The 20325-nt window shown below is 38.0% G+C and overlaps 1 protein-coding gene across 1 annotated transcript in view; it reads left to right on the forward strand.

The window, feature by feature from the left end:
* Positions 1 to 20325, forward strand: part of GRM5 (glutamate receptor, metabotropic 5) — a 267627-nt gene that overhangs the window by 114002 nt on the left and 133300 nt on the right. Inside the window, exon 3 of the mRNA XM_010578251.1 lies at positions 11127 to 11376. Within this exon, the coding sequence (XP_010576553.1) occupies positions 11127 to 11376 (250 nt within the window). The remainder of the gene's footprint in view (positions 1 to 11126; positions 11377 to 20325) is intronic.

Here is a 20325-nt window from a genome sequence, read left to right on the forward strand (position 1 = left end):
CCCCCCAAAAAAAAAAAAGATGGAAAAAGATAAAAATGGAGGCTAGGGACTGATATTATTATAGGCAGAGGACTAGAAACTTAGTCCTAAAGAAATAAAGTCCTAAATTTCCAAATGATCAAACTATCTTCAGGTACAGCTGTTGTCTTCCAGAAAGATTTCAGGCTAGATGCAGAAAGGAGTGTATTTATCTCGGAAACATGTACTGCAAAGTCTGTACTTTTAGGTTCCTGATCCTCATCATGGGATACCTATCTCTGTGTTTGGTACCCAAGCTCTCTGTCTAATACCTGAATAGAGCAAGATACTTGAACATGTGGTACAGAAAATCTTTGTGTTAAGAATGCACAAGAGAACAAGGCAGATACAGATCACAAGATCTTTAAGTACTACTGTTCACTTGGTTTCCTAGTCTGGACCTTACCCCGAAAATACACTTATTTTCTCTTAAGACATGGGCAGAGGAGGAGGCTAGCTTTTTTTATATCATAGCCTAGTAACTATAATATGCTCCCAGGACATACTGAAAATTTAGGTCTCATTCCCTCCTTAGCCTGAATGTGTTCAAATTCATATTCTTCAGTTTCCAAAAAAGTGCCATACTTATCAGTGTATAACCTAGTTTTCTTGGAAAGAGGGTGGAAAGGACATGTACAAAAGAAGTGAGACCATAATTCATCCATCCTATTAAAATTATTTTTCTGGTTAAAAAATAATTCAGGATGTGTGACTCATTTGATGTAAAAGCATCTTATATGTACTTGGAGACTTGGATGTGAAGAAGACTTGATTAATAGTGACAATTTCAAATCTAGGCAGCAGTTGCTTAAGTATGTTAGGATTGCATTTTGTTCAAGTACCTAAATTCTGCCTGTCATACTCTACCTCATGCTAGAATAAGTAAAAAAGAATTCAGGAATTATAGAAATTTCTAGATATTAGATAATGACAAATTCTCAAATCATCTGGTTAATCTACCTTGCTGAATTGATTGAAACAGTGTTGAAGATTTTAATACTTCTCCTGGAGAAATTTGGCATATGTATAAGGTTCCAACAGACTGAAATGAGGTAACACTACCTATCCTGAAAAAGAAGTGAGGAAAGAGCTCAGCCAACCTAATTTAACTTCTGCAACAAGTAAACAATTGTTCACAAGAAATGGGCAATTTCATTCTGGTGTCATAAAGAAAGGACAATGTGTATTCTTCAAAAATAAATCATATCAAGCCAACCTAGTATCCAGTTCAGAGCATTTGTGAAGAATGAGTGACTGTATCTTAAAATCATTGAATTTTTTATTAACACACATGAACATTCTTATAAGCACACTAAGAAGATACGAATCTAAACTTCCCTGTGTTAGGTGCACAACTGACTTTAAAACTTAATTCAAACTGTATTTCTCACTTGTTAGCTTTCCAACAGAAAACATAAGCTCAATGGCCTTCTTAGAGATCTGCCTGGAATCCATCTTTTAATTGACACTTCCAACACTGATTTGAATTATGATAAACAGAGTATGGTTATTAAATCTGTAAACAGTACCATGCTGGATGAAGCTGCTCCTAGAACAGAATAATCTGATGCTTAAATACTGGATAAGGAATGATCGACTGAGAAGCAGTTTTGCAGAAAACAAGACCTAGAAGATTAAAATGGATTACAAACTAAACTTGAGCCAACAGTGTCACTCCATTGTTAAAAAAGGTAAATATCCTGAAATTATACAAAAAAGTAATATGTTTTAGAGATATGAAATAGTCTTTAAATTCTACCCTGCTCAGGCAAGGTACAAGATGCAAAAGTACCATATCTTCACAAAAACTGCACATCATTCTGGATGGACAACATGAACTAATTGGAGATCAAACAGAAATGTGAAAAGAAGTGTAGAAAACAGGAACATCAGAGTAAAACTGGACTTGTTTAGCCTTAAAAAAAAAAAAAAGAAAGAAAATCAAGTGGAGGCATGGTGGTTGTCTCCAAAACAGTTAAGCACTTCTGAAAACATCAATCTGAGAAGCTGTTCTCAGATTTGATAGGACAAGATATAATTGGTTTGAATTGAAAGAGAACTAGGGAAGGAAAACTTAATGAAAAGACTAGTTTGGCTTAAAACAGATTGTCCAAGATAGAAATGAAATCTCCACCACTGTAAAGAGCTTCTAAACCAAAAATTATTCTGTAATTATTTAATAACTAACCATTCTTTTGCCCTAGGGCAGCTTAGTCTGAAATTGAGGAGATCATATTCTTGCCTTCAACCCTGGTCTATTACTATCTTTTCCTGCTTCAGTTTCTGCATCCAAAAGCTGAGGATGGTAGCGTCCTACTTGGTAATACCCTCTGAAGTTACAATTCAAAACCCACCTGTTCCCCTAACATATTCAAATGCATTTTTCAAATAGTCTTCTAAGGTGCAATCTCTTGTTATCCACCAAAAGGAAACAATTATCCAACATGTTCCTAAAATGAGACTAACTCCAAGAAAGTATTTAGTCACACAGTATAGGGCTTCTCATCCCACACAGTATACTTTAAGAATGATTAATATGCCCCAAGAAACTTCATATTATCGCCTTCAAAATCTTCTGACAAGCACTCCTGGGAAATGCAGTCATAGATCTGACTTTCAGTTACTATTCTAAATATTCATGTATTCCTGATAGACCTCTCTGCTCTCAGGGTTCACGTGGGGAGAGTCACGAAACCTACTCTTGTCCCAAATGAACGTGCTGAATATGAATGTGCACAATCAGTTAAAGTGAAATTGAGGTGCTCTCTTTGGAGTAGCCTTGCCATCATCTACAGTTACAGTGCAAAATATTAGGTGTTATTATAAAAAAAGGTGTTAGACATACAGAGTGATTGTTGCTATAATAAACACAATGTGGTTATTGTTACAGCTAAGCCAATGTGAGGTTTTGTGAGGCAAAACTGTCAGGTTACATTCGGTCTGTTCAACATAAATGTGGTCCTCATTACTGTAATCTGAGTTTCCCTCAATCTATAATAGATTTATTCTTGCACCACCACTGTCAGGAAAACCTTTTCACCTCCATTTCACGTATGAGGACATAGGACAGAAAGAGAGGCACTTACCAGAAAACTCAACAGATTAATTGAAGGCCTTCAGAGTCTATCTAATTCCTGAATTATGCTTCTTTTTGCTGGATGACTTCTGGTAGTGCTCATCTACTGCAGCAGCAGAACAGGACATCAAGTGTATTTCAGAAAAGAGCAGTTGCAGACCACAGCAGAGCTAAGAATTAATATTACATGAAGGCATGTTCCAGGTTGTGAATATATAGAAGTGTGATTTGTTCGCTTGTAGAAGGGGCCAACTCTTTTGAGAGATATAATAACTAATAGCCTAAGTCAGAACTGGGACTGGGTCCAAATACCAGTGAAGAAACCCCAGGCAGCTGCATTCCTTGGGAATTCGCTACGCTCACAATGAAGGATACGGGATCATAGAACGAAGTGTTCCCACTGCAGAGCCCTCTCCTTTCTGACATAGCATTTGTCTCCTGAAAGGAACAGCCTCCGGTCCGACACTGTCAGTCTCATGTGTCCTCATTTTTATCTGAAAACCAAACAAAAAATGAAAAGTATAACCCTAAATGAAAATGAAAGAGCAGTTAGAGTATGCCTGGAGTTCACTGGGAACTGTGCTTTCATTAATGATTTCATTCTGAAATGAAATGATGAAATGATACAGGAAATATCTAAGGGAAATGTCTTAGGTAGATAGAAAGAGATATTTCACAAACAAAAGTACAGAAAATTTTTAATCTCTCCAGTCTAAAAACAAGGAGAGCAGTCAGAGATGGCAGCATGTTTCTACAAAAGCTGTCAAGCTTAAAATCCTTTAGCAGACATTAACATCACGGAGGACTTCAAACGTTGCTCAGTGGACAAGGCCACAGAGCTGCAGACGTGCCAGTTAAGAGGATGGATCAAAGGCAGCGTACAGAAAAGGCTGTTTCCAGACTGTTCCCTTTTCTCACATAGCAGCAATGTTTAAATAAGTCTCTCTTTTAAAGTTAGGAAGTGATAATTTAAAAATAAACAGATGTGAGCTGCATTAAACTGTGAAACTAGGTCATCATTTTCTTAAGAGGAATGAATTTAGTATTTCAAAATAGACAAGAGAAGATGAGAAAGAGAAGAGAAACTTAGGTGTTAAAGTGATACTTCTGAGCCCTCTTAGATGAGGAGATAATGAACAGATAATTTAATGAAGTGCAGTTTTGTTTGGTGTATATTGTATGTTACCTCACTAAAATAATTTAAACATTAGTTATTTAAACAAAGACCTTATGAATGGAGCTGGTCTAAATACGTTTGAATGAAAACTTCTGGTCAGGAAACACCTAGTAGCCGAAACTTAAAAACTTCACAGAAAAGAGCTTAATTAATTTCTTAATTAAACATGTTGAATTTATTTTTAAATGTAAAAATATTTCAGTTAATTTTTTTTAATAAAAATAAACTAGTTTCCTGATTCAAAATACATATTTTGGTTTTATTTTACATTGTAGAAGGTAATATGAGGCTTATATGAAATGATAAAATGGTCGATATCTGAATTACATATTATAAGATCATTTCAACAAATTTTTTCAATCAGACTGAAGTAAGACAATTAGAAGTGGGGGGTTGGTTAGCTAATATTTTTGTGATTATGAAAACATTACTTGTCCTCAGATGTAAAAGATCGAAAATCTCAAACCCATTCACAGATAAGGAAATCAAGTTTATAGCCAGTATGATGCTGTGGTAACTAATGCTTCTTTATATTGACACATCCTGAATTGTACTATCTTCATCTATCAAGCCACCAGGGATATAGGTAATCCTTTCAGGTCTGAGTTTTATGAACACTTAGCAATAGATAAATGATGTTCAAATTGCTTTCAGTTTGAATAGAAATAATGAACATCCAAGGAAATAGATATATGAGTTCTCCATGATCATATAGATAGCTAAGGACAGAGTCCTAACTGCAGTCATCAGTGGTTTATGTCCCTTATAAGGCCTTAGCTGTTAGATCATGCCCTCTGAATCACTTTGAGACTGTCTGTGCTTAAGGAAGACAGGTACAGCTATTTTAAGGATGGAGTAAGTAGTATTCTTAAATTAATCACTGAGGGAATTCTTGCCCTGTGTCACTCCTTTGCTGTTTTCTAGTTTTCTGACACCTCTCCAAGCCCAGCCAACATTGCCTGGCTCTTTGCTTGAGTAGTCATTTCTTTGGAGAACCCTTCCCTCAACACTATTGCTTGGTTCTGCAGGAGGAGCAACAGATAAACCTTCTTGGCAACTCCTGTCAAAGAGCATAAACTCACAGCAAAACAAGTCTTGTGTGAGAACTAATTGCACGTAACAGGCCGTATTTTTATCAAGAGGTCTTGATAAAGTTCTGCAGCAGCCCCATGAAGAAGCTCCATAACGGCTGTTTCAATGTGTGGCTCCAGATGAGGCATGGTGCTGGAGATACACACGGGGTCGTGCTGAGGGAAGCCTGGTCAGACTTGTTCTGGGTTGGTGTCCTTTCACCGGAGCAGCATTTGGCTACTTGTGTTCCAAACGTTAGAGGTTTTTTATAAAAAAGAGTAGTACCCTTGCAAATGTGTGTGTGTGTACATAAATACATATATTTCCATGAAATTCAGACTTTCAGGTTGAATATCTTGTGAGGAAAGAGCTCAAAGGCCTTGAAGTTACTATCTAGCACTGAAGATAATTGAAGAGGAAAGCCCAGTCTCTGGGTAATTAAGGAAAAGATCTGGTTGGAGATATTTAAGCAGAATGTATTTTGAGGAACTATTATCATTTAAGGTATTTTTTAATGGGATGCTTTCCAAACAACCTTTTGCTTTTATTTTTTGTTGTTTTATACATATACACTTAATATAGAAACTGAGATCCCATTTTAAAATGATTTAAATAAAATATTTTGATCAAAAGAAAACAGGTTATGATTTTTTTCCACTTTCAACACACATAGACAACTCCAGAATTTCAGGCACATGTGATTTGATTTCATTTCGTTTGTACTCTTTAGAATGAAATAACGCTCTATTGTCCTGATCTATTTGCAGACATAACTGCACCAGGAAGGCTGTGATTTTCATAATGTTATATCAGTGGCATGTGGTTGCTGTAGCTGCTCAAGATACTTGGTATTATGTCCCTATTCTTAGTAGTGATGAAACTTTAAAAGGCTTGTACCATCAAAGCAGTTAAATGTGGACAATATCTAGTAGATACTATTGGTGTTTTACCATGATTAATCTGAATTGTAATATTCAGAGACTTCTAATTTTTCCATTTGGGAAACTATTCTACACCACCATATCCTTGACTTTCAGGAAGATCATCCTTGTAATCAACCAACACAATGCCTTTCATAAACATCTTCCACTAATCCCACATGCATTTTCAAAATTATACCTACTGAGATTTTTTTAGGTATTTCTAGCAAAGTTCATCCTATTGATGCCAATGAAAGGTAGTAAAAATGAAGCTCTGTATTCCCTGTATTGCTTGCAAAAACATCTACTGAGAACTTTAACCTGACTTGGCTTTTTTTCTGTGGCTCAGGTGCAGCATAGATATTCTGTGTTTTGCTCTTCCTTGTCTATAAAAATGATGGTAGCACTTCTGCTTAAATAAATATGCTTTGTGATGGTTAGGATTATTACCAGCTAAATGAATGACATACTGAATTTCTTCAGTTTCACTTGAGCCTCCTCTTCTTTTACTTTGTGAATTTTCACCATGTCCTGCCTGAATCCTAAATGTCTCCTAAAGGCTGATTCTCATCTATGTTCACTGAAATTCTTACAAGCCAAATAATTACCTGATAACAATTTGCATACGCAGCTAATGATAAAAAAGCTCCTGTATTTAAAAAGAAATGTGTGACACCCCAAAAATGCCTAGACAGTAGAAAATGTAGTTCATTATTCCATTTGGCTGTAGTGACTTTTTATCTCATATTGATAACCTTTAGTGTGATAGAGCAGATGTCAGCATATTTTGTTTATTATTTTAAGATTAAAAACCTTGCTGGTTTGCTGTGTAATACAGATAAGATCTTAACAGTTTATGTTCAGATAGTTTAATTGCCTCAATTGCTGGGCAGGAGAAGCAGCATGAGCAGCCTGCAGTTTGCCTGACCCTCTTCTATCAGATTGAAGTATTATTATGTACTGTACTATATTAAGCTTCATCTGGAAAAAAGCACAATCTGTTCTTTTTAAGCTTCTTAATAGTTTCTAGTACTGATTCATTGGAAGTGGAACTAACAGATTGTTATAGTTAGACTGTAGGTGGGGATGCATATGCTTGAGTTTTGAACAAAATTCCAACTCTGAAGCAGGGATAAGTCTTTTGCATGATGATGTAATTGATTTTTCTTTAAACATGCAAAGACATATGGGAGTAGCTTTTAGAACTGGGCTTAGGGCCAGACATTCAGGTAGGCAATATGCAGGATTCAGGCTGGCATTTTAAAAGAACCCAGCTGCTAGTTGTTGCCATGTGTGTAGGGCATATTTACAAAAGCCATCAACAGCTAGCAGCTTTGATTACTGACAGACAAACTTTCAAGAGGAGATGAACATCCAGTAAAAAATTGTGATACCTTCTCCTGCAGAGCCAGTTACAATACAGAGGTGCCGGTTTCCAAACACTGAAATGGAGATGGAGTTTGGTGGGGGAGGAAGAGCTGAATATAAATTGACCATATTTCAGCTCCAGTTTGTGTTATTTGCTGAGTCTTTTCTGCTAAACTAGAACTAACCAAACAAAAGTAAATCAATCCCTGCCTTCTATTTAACTTTTACTTAGGATCTTTATTTAAATTTAGAAGTGGAAACAAAACAGCTACATGGATAAATTGTCAGGTCATAGGCAGCTTCCATCACGGGGGACTCACAGAAGACGTTGCTCTGGTTCCAGCAGAGGTGTTCTGAATTAATTTTCATTTGGAAGTGAAACTACAAACTCCTTCCCAGAGTCAGGCTGCATAAGTCCTCACCTTGTCCATCCACGTGTGCAAGTCCAGAAGTCCCTGTATCCTCCTCCTTGTGTCACAGACCTGGCTGAAGAGTGGGAACTGCCCTGTGAGTGCAAACTTGCTCTTGCTGTGGCAGTTTTAGTAGTACTACTATGGAAATGTCACAGTTCAAGAATCAAAGGTCCATGAGGAGCCCAGTTCCATACAGAAAGCATGGAGACGCTTTTCCACTGTGATCCTCACATCTCATCCTCTAGGAAATGATGTAATATAACTGCCCCAGTTTCCCACTCCCATTCCCTCAATGCTACATGTCTACCTTCATGCACATACAGGTTTTCCACAGAAAGAAAGATAGCTCAGAGGAAATTCATCCTGATATGTGGTACAAAGGAGTTTAGCAGAAAAGATTGTCTTTTTCCATTGAGGAGTGTTCATTATCCCCACAGTACAGCTCAAATTAAATATACATACCTCATCAAACCTCTTGCACAACAGGGGAATTCACTATGAATAATTAATTAAGTAGAGTTTAATCAGCAACGATCATGACAAGAGCTCCACTGGTGTATTTGTATGAGCGTCTTGAAGCAAAGCTACCTTCTGTTTTCATCAAATCTCCCTTGAGCTCATGCCATACACCTATATTTTTACCAGTTGGAGAACTCAGTCACTCTCAGATTTGGACTGCCAGGTTGTTTTTCTTCCAAATGTTAAGAACGTAACACTTTGCTAAGTGGCCTTGGTTTCCTCTCATTTTGGATGACGCATTGCTTTCTGTACGGTTTCACAAAATCTCCCTGTCTTGATACATGATGACACCATGGCATTTGTGCCAGTGCAACCTTTATTTGACTGGAAAAGAGTTAATGTACTTTGTGTTCATTGCAAGACCTACTATTTGTCAGTACTGTAATTAAACCTATTCTCAGCTTTATAGCAAGACTCGGGGCAAGAGTTTGTATATTTATAACACTTTCAAACAAAGAGTGCAGTATCTGAAACATTGAAGAGATCCAGTTCTGTAAGTCAATTAGACCTGGCCATGACTTTTCCATTGACAGTTTTTTGACAGAAAATGAAGTCTTCAGAATTTCAGTGTCTTTGAGATATAATATGGAACAGGTTTTCCTCAAACTTCGAACGTCTATGGCAAAGTTTGGTATGGTTTTTTTTCCTTCTTATTTTCTCTTAGGAAAAATGAAACAGAACATTTAATGTTGATCCAGATTGACCTAAATGAGAATAATTTTAAGCAAAGTAGTGTATTTCCTGTCAAACAGCTTTATTTTATTTTAGATGGCCTCAGGGCCCAGTGGGAGTTGTTTGTGACTGACCCCCATTTTTCCTTCAGACTGACTTCTGAGGTATAATACATCTTTCATGCGGCACAACATTTTTGACCTCTAGCTGAACTGTTTCAGCATCTCAAGGGAATCACTTGATGCTCATGTATCACAGGAAACATAGTTTTCCCTAACGTGACACGTGGGGAAGCACTGGGCACCTGATTTACAACTCCCAGGAAGTATTGCAACAACTGAGTTTAAAAATCCTGTGACATTTTGTCCAGGCACAATTTGCATAGTAATGGCTTTTCCATCAGGCCTGATCACAACAGGGAGGAAAATGAAAGTCCTATTAGCTAAGGAGATCGGCATTCAAGGTCTCAGTGATTCATTCCTGATGTGAAACAAAGGTAATGGCATTTCTTTTCTTCTGCTCTTTGTCTCTTTTGGCTATTCAGATGGTAAGATCTTCAAACTGGAGACTGTTCTTCACGTTCATGTACAGTGCTGAGCCCAACAGACTCTAAACTCTAGCACCGGGGCAATAGGGATGATTTCCCAGGTGGGCAAGCTGAATGCTTGGTGGCTCCAATGTCCAAGGTCACAAAACCAAATGACAGCCCAAATCCAGTTGTCTGATTCTCACTGCTTCACATGCATTTTTACTGTCTGTGCTCTTATATACTTGTAACTATGCTAGTAAAAGAAAGCATTTTCCTTAGAGATTCTTCCATTTGCAAAATAACGGAAATAAGTGAAGGATCAGCAGTTCCTTGCAACAGCGTCACTTTAACACTCTCCGTCTTATTACTTTACTCACTGTGTTTCTGTGGAATATTACTGAGGGGTTAAGGCAATATTCTGGAGAAAGATTTCCTGCCTCAGAAGCCTTCTTATTTAAATGAGACATGAAACAGATTTAGACAGCCAGATGGATGAGCACAGGGAACCAGAGAGACAATCCTGGTCAGGATGATTGTCAGTGATATCAGTACACCCACTGTTTAAGCACTGTGACTTTTATGTAGGCCTGGCAATGGAGAATTTTCCATGGTGAGACAGAATAAATAACAATAAATGCATCTATCTGTTAATATTTATTATCAGTCTATCCCACAGGGGAAGAACAGATTTAAAGAAATTATGAAGTTTTTCCTGTTGTGTTGGTAGGCATTTAATTAAAAAACAAAAACAAAAACAACACAGAAGTACAATTAGTCCATCTGCAATCCTGTGATCTCTGTAATGCTAATCCTCAATTTTGCCACCCATTCTCCCAAGTCACCAGAAGTTCCTTCTTTATAGGATAAGTTTTACCTTTCAGTGTAATTAAAAAAATCATTGCTTTTCAGATTGCATTATGAACAAAGTCATGTTGTTATAAGTCATTGTTTTGTTTTGCTTATATTTAAAATATTTATTCTGAACATATATTTTTAGATTTTCTGAAGTAAACCCCCAAACACTTGACCATATTTAGTCAAGAGAATCAGAATAGACTGTGCAATTTATACATACATTGTTATAGACATTTGGGACCAGATCCTCAAAGGTATTGAAGTACCTAACAGCCTTTGATTTCAACAGAGATACAGGCTCCTGAACAGAAGTAAGGTTTCTGGGAAAATATGCTGATCTTGACTTGAAAAATGGATTAATAAATTAAAATGTTAATGTTATTTTAAGATTGGTACACTGATCTGTATGCAGATATGTTACATATTCTTGAAAATATTTGCAGTTTCCAAACCAAGAAAAGCTTCTGCAAATTTTAATATATGCGTATGTGTTTCTGTTTGTATTTAGGAAACTATGGTGAAAGTGGAATGGAAGCTTTCAAAGATATGGCGGCCAAGGAAGGGATCTGCATTGCACACTCCTACAAGATCTATAGCAATGCTGGTGAACAGAGCTTTGACAAGCTGCTGCGAAAGCTTCGGAGCCACCTGCCCAAGGCGAGAGTGGTTGCCTGCTTCTGTGAAGGCATGACTGTGAGAGGGCTCTTAATGGCTATGAGGCGCCTGGGACTTGCTGGAGAATTTTTGCTACTGGGCAGGTGAGTAATACTATGCAATTATAGCCAGCCTTTTTACTGAGTAGGGCAAAAAAAATAAGACAGTCCAGTCAAGCATATGTAAAACACACACTCGTGGTCTCTCCTATACATGCACGTATCTAAAAGACGGAAAATAACGTCAGCCATGTCGTAATGGTACATACTCTACAAAGACATGCATCATTCTCATGGCATGCAGGGCAAACACAAGTCTGCTTGGCCAGTCTTAATAGCATTGTGTAAGGGAAGGCTGACACACAACATTTGATCTGTATCATCCATCTTGTTCACTGCAGTTTAAAATGCATCATGTACACAGACAGCCTGAAGCTATGCCTCATTCAAGTAACACTGTGTTAAGAATTGCTGATGTGGCCTCTGGGTGGACCTGAAATAGATCTTCCCAAAACAAAGTTTGTTAGCCATCACCTTTTCTTCCTGAGCCAATGTGCTGACGTGCATACTGTCCCAAAGGCAATATATAGGTAAACCTTTCTCTTAGCTCAACGATATCAGTGGTTCCTTCCCTAACCACCGAAGGAAGAAAGAAAAACTCACTCATGTGTGTTCACCCAGCAGAAAAAGACCCTGGGCTAGTAAGCAGAGAAGTAAAAGATATTGATGTAAACCTAATGGGATCTTCGTATTTGCCATATATTTAAGAAGTGGACCCTAAGAGAGATGAGAAAAATGGTGTATTTACCACAAAATGGAGCATACCAGGAGGCAGCTAATGTGACCAGCTGCCTTTCCAGTGCATTATTAGAAGGATGACCTGATGTTGTCCCAAGCATGAAGCCTACAGGAACACAAAACGGTGTCAGTGAAACCAGATGTCGTGGTGAGACCTTCAAGGAAACTCTATTCCCAGTCTGCCCTGCTGCACACAGCTGCCTTTCCCCCTTGGGCAAAGGGGAAAGCAAACAGGCAACAACAGGGACTCCTGCCTCTGCCCTTACTCTTTGGCACCAGCCTACACTTTGGCAATTTCAGATGTGAATTTCTTAATTATTTCTATCTTATGGCAACTGTGTCCACCCTTCCTTTCAAATAGATTTTATCTGTAGGGTCTTCCATGGATTATCTTGGTCCTTTTCTGAACTAACACCCAAAGACCACAGCCCTCAGGGTGAGATTTACCTAAACATATTTAGATGTCTACAATTTAGGATTTGTCTAAATTCAGGATTCCCTCTATAGTTAATGGAGAAAAGTAAGACCTTCTTAGGTTCCTTGTTTGTAATGTGGACATTTCAAGTAGCCCAGAGAAATCACATTCTAGAAAAGAGCTTGTGCAAAGACTCTCTTGATGACTAGCTTTAGTGGAAAAGTCTACTTGTCAATTGTTTAAAGAGGACCAAATGCCACCTCCGCTACCTCTAGCTGAATCTGGTGCCACATGACCTTTGCTGTCTTCCTTTATCCTAAACACAAGAAGTTGCCAATTCTCTGCAGCAGCACCCAGATTTAGAAGCACGTGAGCATCATTTTCAAAAAATATGTTGGCCCTTAACTCCTCCAGACTCCAAACCATACTTAATTTTGTATGGGATTTGTTTATGTACAGCAGTGCTAAATTTAGCCCTCTTAGATGCTTTTATGAATAAGGACTTCAGGAACAGGTGATTGTGAATAAGAATGGAGCAATACAGCTTAGCTCTTCAAAAAAGCAAGGTCTAGAGAGAACTGGCTTTGATTTTTTTTCAGTGAAAAATACCTGTTTCTAGCTGCAGTGGGAGTTGTCATGCCTAATTATAAGAAAGTTGTTATTCAGTATAAGACTTCCATTCGGTAGATTGAAAGTGATAGCTTCTTTCAGAAGTCTAAACTGTAAACTGTTTGAAGTTAAAACAAAAATCCTTAATTTTACCGGACCAATTTTTGTGTGTCCATGCCTGTGGCAGTACTATACAATTTATTTGTGAAAAATGTAGCATGAACTGGAAGAGTTTACAAAGAATGAAAAAGAGAAGTGCAGGGATTTTTTTTTCTCTATCTTTTCTATTTATTAACAGAGAGAGATTCCAGGGTAATGGCTGAGAAGTGGCTACTTAGACATAGGTTAACTTGTCCCCAGCCAGTAGCTGCTGGGGACAGGTGTAAACTAATTGCACTTACCTTCATCCAACCAGAGCATTCCTATGGCTGCATCAGACAGCTGGAGTGATGTAGTGTCTCTACATATGGCTCTGCACTTTGGAGATCCCAAGGATCTAGGAGCCTTCCTCCTTTCTATAGACTTGATTCAGATTTGGTATTAAAATCAGCTATAAGCCAGAAATAAACCAGTTAGTTTTGCCTACTGAGGACTTTTGTTTGGATTTGAGTCACCCTTAGTCAGGAGAGTGGACTGTTTTATGTCCCTGCAGCGCAGCAAGCCTCATGTGCAGAGTGTGGGATGTTGTGGAGCCGTTATGTTGCACAAAAGTGTTCATTCTTACAGAAATATTCTCCTTCCGCTATGGGATAATCTCGAGGCTTTGCAGCAGAGGGGAAAGAAAAAAGCAAAAGAAAAAGCAGAGAACTTGCAGGAAGGCTTCTTGACATAGAGGCGATGCAAGACAATAACGTCATTGTCCATTGATGGCCTGAGTTCCTGTAGGGTTTTAAAGCTCCATTTTCCAGAATCTTGATGTGCTGTGTGCTCTCTTGGTTTCAGCTGTTTGGCTCTGTCGGCTACGAATATTTAACTATTGGTCCAGAGGCACTGACCTGGGATGGATGTGGCACCAGGACAAACCCAGATCTTACAAGCAGATTATGTTGGGGACTTTTTTGTGCATCATTTATATAGGGGAAAAAGGTGTTTAGCAAGATTTTGAAAAGAACAGATGGTTCAGAGCACTCAAAGGGGAAAGAGCTACCTCTGAAATAGAAGAAGGGTCATGCAACAATTTCTCTTGTGAAGTTAAGCAGGAAAATGGACTAGGGTAAGATTTATACTTTCATTCATGCTCTGATCCTGGAGTTGCTCTGGGCTGCCTATTCAGCTGAGAAGGTTATAAAAGGACACTCCAAGTTTAGGGAGAGTCCTTGTGACTGAAATGCAATGGGTTCACACAGAAAACTTCATTTACTAATGGATATTTATTTGTTACCCCCCAAACGCTTTTTGTTTCCTCCTTGTTCTGTGAAATGCAGAATTATTTTATTTCCAAATGCGCAGAAAGAAGTAAAGTCACAAAGCCACACAGTAGCTCTATGGGAAACCACAGGAAATAAACATTTCCACTTCCTCTTAGCTTTTTTTGTTCCATTTCTGATTTGGGTTTACCTCTAATATTTCCAATCTGAAGCCTTGCAAAAATACTGAGATTTTTGGAAGCTGTGGATTCCTCATAGCACCTGTTTTATGCTCAGGTAAACAGAAAATGGAATGGCCAAGGAGAGTGCATATCAAATAAATCACCTTGTAGAGCCCCAAGGGGAGGAGAAAAGATATCCTTCAATAAACACTCCACTCTTGACATACTATGCAGTTCCTAAAATTGCTTTACCTGCCTGTGACAGAGATGAAAGATGGCAAGTCATTAGTGATTGTAGCATTCCAGACCTTTTTGATTCGTGGAAAACATTTTACATGCTCAGCAAATATTTACCTCATGCACATTGAGGAATTGGATTTAACCTCAAATAAAAAGGTGAGTGTGCTGACTTTCAAGTGTGAAAAAAAATGTTATTTTAACCTAACCGTTATTCAACTTAATTGAAATATGGACACCAGACTTCTTCTGTTTGTCCTTATTGCTTCTATCATGCACAGGTCATATGCCAGGGGATACCCTTACAGATAATATTCATTAGAGAATAAATAATACATTCACATAGCAGAATAGCTTTGGAACATATTTCAGAGAGAAATATGGAGTATTAATTGTGTAGATAAAAACAATTTTGTTGTAGGTGATTTTCAGCTGTTCCTCATTTTATGTAATAGTCAGCCCCAATAGGTGACATTTTCTTTCATGTTGTACATACACCTTCATGCTACTCCTCTTGACTGCTAGTTTCTGATGTTTGGACAAAACCTCTGTGATAACTCTATCCAGTGATAATTTTATCTGATGCCTTTCATCTACAAGGATTCCAAAACATGTCTTGGAATGACTAAATATTTTATTGCCAGGTCACATGATCTTTTATAATACAGTAGAAACTATTAGCTACAACCGAAATTATGCATATTGACTATAGCTGTCCTAAATAAAATGGGTTCAGCGAACAGTACCACAGTACTGGATAATTTTATTCTTTTTTTGCTTGCTGGCATTATTTTATCCTATAGCAACTAATACCTTTGGGATGGGACTCGGGCACGGTGTTGGTGACAGCACTGTTAGGGATTGTTACCAAGAGGCAGTTTGGACACCGGTACTCTGTTTTGGCATAGAAGAATGTTAAGATACATGGTTGCAGGCCTTGCATGCCTTTTACCTCCAGACAGGAGACTTGCCCTTGGGTGGTTTTGTTTAGTAGTTTAAAAGTAGTTATTGTACAAACCTACAGAGCAAAAGACAGAAATTTTGCAGACGATTTGTGATCCCAAATGCAAGACGCTAGGACTTTTCCTGCTTTAAGGAGATGCGAAGGGAAAGGACAAGGTAAGATAGAGGCATATAGGGATAAAATGGCTTGCTCAACATCTCCAGCTTCCAAATGGCATTCCAGAGGCAGCATTGATCTACAAGGAATTACTGGGACTTCCATATTCTTCATGTTCTAGTATGTGTATTGCATGTCAGATTTACTCTGGTATTAACTACCTTGTTTGAATAAAGAGAAGTTAATTAAGATTATCTGCACTTCCTTTTTTATAAAATGACAAAATTAAACACAACGAGCAAAAAAATCTAGCAGAGAAGGAAATGTTTCTTTAGACTCTAGTACTGGTTCTGATTTTCAGCTGTTCAGCTGGAGAAACATGGCCAAAATTTATCAGTCTGATTTAATCTCCACATGACTCTTAGATACTTCTTAAGTCAAGGGTTTGCAGTAACAATATAAAATTGTGTCTTGGTTACAATATCTGCAGCAAACGAATGGGAAATCTAGAACTACAGGGCATCCCACCAATTTTCTGTGCTTCTTTGAAGTGCAATCAGGACTTGATGACTATGTCGTTGCGAAGATTAAGAACCACATCCTGCATTTTCACAATTCACTCCATTCTGTGATATGAAAAAGGCTGTGCCTCAGGATAAGGGAACTCTTTCAAGCATGCTGTCGTTGGCAGAGCATGTCCGGCTGAAGGGGAATGAGGGGACGACACCAGTTCTAGCAGTGTGATGATCACAAGCAATTCAGGTGAGGCTCTGGGAGGGCGCAGAAGGCCCAGTGAAGCAGTGCCCATTCTTCTCAGAACAGCACATGTGCTATCTAACTTTCACAAATCACCTCTCCTAATAAAAGATACCTGCTTAGCTCCCAAGGAGATGGATTGGAGGAAATTGTTATTGATTCTGAGTCTCACAGATGTTGCAGCAAAAAGAGCTAAGTAGAAGGTGAGTCGTGGAGAGGACGATAAGAAGGGAGAATAAAATGTGGAGGACCATTAGTTCCAAGAAGTCCCCAAAGTAATTTGGCTGATAGGAAACTCAGCAATATATGAAGAAAATCCGGTTGGCAACCAAAAAGGGCAACTATTGCTGAAGGAAAATTAAAGCAAGATAGATGATCTGAGGGAAATGAGTTCTTTTCAATAATTTAAAAAGAGATCTTTTGTGACACTTGTAAAAGTGTCTGTTGGACGAAGAAAGATCTCACTGCAGAGGATGTAATAATTTCCCTCCTGAAAGGATGCTGTGTGGTGTGGGTTAACATGCCTTTTTCTGTGTTTGTATAAGTCCAACTGGTGGAGAAGTACTTGTAAAATAAATGAGGATATGAAATTTTTCAGACCTGAAATATGCTCTAAATTAATTTTTGGTTATTTCTGCTGCTTCAGAAAAATTAATCAGCCAAAATTCTTCTATCTAGAATAGTTCTAACTGGATAACCTTTGACAAAAATGTGGAAGCTAAATGTAAGATAAGTGTGCAGATCTCTTCTCCAGGGACAAAATAAGCAAGTGAAAAAATACTTTCAGCGTACACTTATGCAAACCCAGCCTATATTAGGAGTCTACTCCCTTTTTCTTCAATCCACAGTAGACAGGAGCCTCCTACAGCCTCACCTGAATGCTGTTTCCTCTGAAGAAACTGTCTGCTGCCCACTCATTTATTTATCTCTCAGTTCTCTTGCTCAGGCATCAATGTGTAGCCCAAGGAAGTAGCTATCATATTATACCTAGTAATTAAATGCACTGCAATTAGCAGCATTAAGTTGGAATCTTCATTGCCACCCAAAAGACAAAGAACTTAACAGTAAAACAAAGGTTTGATTTTCTAGAGCTGTAAAAGAAATTAGGGAAGTGAAAAGCTGTCTTCCTTCCTATATCCAAACAGTGTCCTTAGAGGTAAAGCAGATTAGAGAATAAAGAATAACTTCATTTTGAAAAGGAGCTTTGTGGTGTCCATTTACCTGGCAGCCTTGTAGCTCAGAGACCCCCAAGGTGAGCAATAGCAGCCCCCAGCTGTGTCCTGCTGCAGATGGAAGCAGTGGAGTGGCTGGCCAAGTCTGTTTGTGTAATAACTGAAAGGAGCATCGTTTTCTTTCTATGGTATGAACCACAAAAGATTAACATAAGTAAGGACCCCACAAGCTATGTTTGAGGATTTTAAGGAGATGAGTGAGACAAACATCTGCACTGAAAGCAAATCAATCAACCTGATTTTCTTAATCTTTTTTTTTTCTTTAAAAACCTTTTTTTTTTTTTTTGGTATCTACCTGACTTGTTTCTAATAAATATTGCAACCTGCAGTCCAATTTCACAGTCACTAATATGGATGGAGGTAGTGGGAGATGGGAGTAAGCTCTAAGCATGTTTGGAAGAATGTCTTCATTTTGCCCTTGCAGGAATTCTGTATCTTCCCTGGGATGTGTGAGTGTGACATGGTGTCAAGCAAACATCAGAGAATTTCCTAGTGTGCTTATTGGCAAGTGAGCACACCTTCTACTTACATCAATAAGAGATGTGTATGTCTCTGAGAGGAAATTCAGGTCCTACACATCTGAAAACATAACATTAGAAAATAAACATGGCTGTATCAGGACAGATCAAAGGTCTATCAAATCAATGTATTGTTTTTGTAAGGGGCCAACAGCAAATGACTGGCAAAAAGTGACAGCAGGCCAGGATGGAGCAAAGTTTTCCTGAGCATTCTTAAATCTACGACTGATCTGCAGTTCAGGAACCTCCTAAATCGAAGTTGGTGTCTTTGTAAGGGAAGCCCTTGTGCAGTGCACTGCTATGAGTAAAAAGGAAGAAGAACAGACGGGTAGATTATGAATGCAGAGCTTAGTCCTAGGACATATGAGCTTTAATACTAGTTCTGGCACTAGATTTATTAGTGATTTTGCGTGTGTCATTACATGTATATGTCTTTGCTTTTTCTCTGTAACTGTTTTTCATGACTACTTTAGACAGTGAACAACTCAGCTAGACACTGTATTTTACTATGTAATTGTGTTGCCCTTTGGACTACCATCTCCAAACATTTTTTGATTATTCAAGTACTATCATAAAGCAACACTACTTCAGTGAGGTCAATAAGCATTCTTGCTCAACAGGAAACAAATAATTAGTTGACATTGGTAATAAATATATCCTTCTCATGACATGACAAATCATGAGTGTGTCCAATTAAATGATTTACTTCCTGAAGGATCTGATCTTTCTTATCTAAAACTGGCATTAACAACCAAGGGAAGGTAGCTTTTTCAGTCAATACACTTGAATAGAGTTGTGCCTTAGCACTGTAGAAAATGTCAGTGGTTAGGAAATCAGGATGTCATTCAAGTCTTTCAGTCCTGCACTGCAGGCTCGTCTCTGCCTAATTCATGCTTGATCCATCTTGGATGGATCTGCTTACAATCTTTCAAAGATAAAAATTCTACAGTCTCCTCAGGCAACTGTCTCCTATGCTTAACTACTCCTTATACCCCTCCTAATGTCTAAACTACCTTTTTAAACTGTTTTTAAGCCCATTGCTTCTTGTCCTATCCATGTGAACAAAGGAAGCAGGTAATTCCCTGCCTTTCTAAGACTACCATTTATATATTTGAAGACTTATTCTTTCCCTCAACCTGCTTTGACAAGTTTCAGTGTGAAAGGAAAACATGTTTTACACTTTGGAATAACATGAGATTTCTATTCTCCCAGTGGAAATGAGACATAGGGAAAAGCACAGAAGAAGAGGTGGCAAAGAATTCTGAAGCATTATATAAGATTTATTTTCATTGCAAAAGGACAAATCCCTGAGATGACCTACACAGTTGAAAAACAGACAGAAAGGCAATCTCAAAGACAGCTCCATATTGCCAACAGACCCATATTTGCAGTTCTGCATGAAATCAAGTCAGTGGCATTGCTGGGAAATTGTGTCTATTTGTGGGTGCATCTCTGTTCTCCCACTAGAAGTATATGCTTCTGATTTTACTTTTGACTTTAAAGCTCTACTCTATCCAGCAGCTTATTAAAACTCAGAATGGGAGAAGTCTATGGGTGGTTCACTTACTTAAGATTGGTCTCTTCAAATAGGTCTTCTGAGGTGATAGGCGATGCCCAAAGAGAACTTTCTGAGGTGACCCTATTTTGAGGATGAAAGAGACTCTTCCAAGTCTAAGAAAATAAATTTAAAATACTGTTGGAACAATGTAAACTTTTTCTATTTAAGCTTGAGAAAAGATGAGATGCTTTCTTCTCAAAAACAAGAAGTCAAGAGCAGAAAAGAAATTAAGATGTTAAATTCCAGCACTGTTATTCTACCATTCTGTGTAGGATACATGATAAAATGTAACTGTTTAAAAAGTTAAAACTAAGACTGAAAATGTGATCCAGTATATCCTGCA

Source organism: Haliaeetus leucocephalus, unplaced genomic scaffold, assembly GCF_000737465.1.
Source record: "Haliaeetus leucocephalus isolate CR32 unplaced genomic scaffold, Haliaeetus_leucocephalus-4.0 Scaffold616, whole genome shotgun sequence".
NCBI classification, from domain to species: domain Eukaryota; kingdom Metazoa; phylum Chordata; class Aves; order Accipitriformes; family Accipitridae; genus Haliaeetus; species Haliaeetus leucocephalus.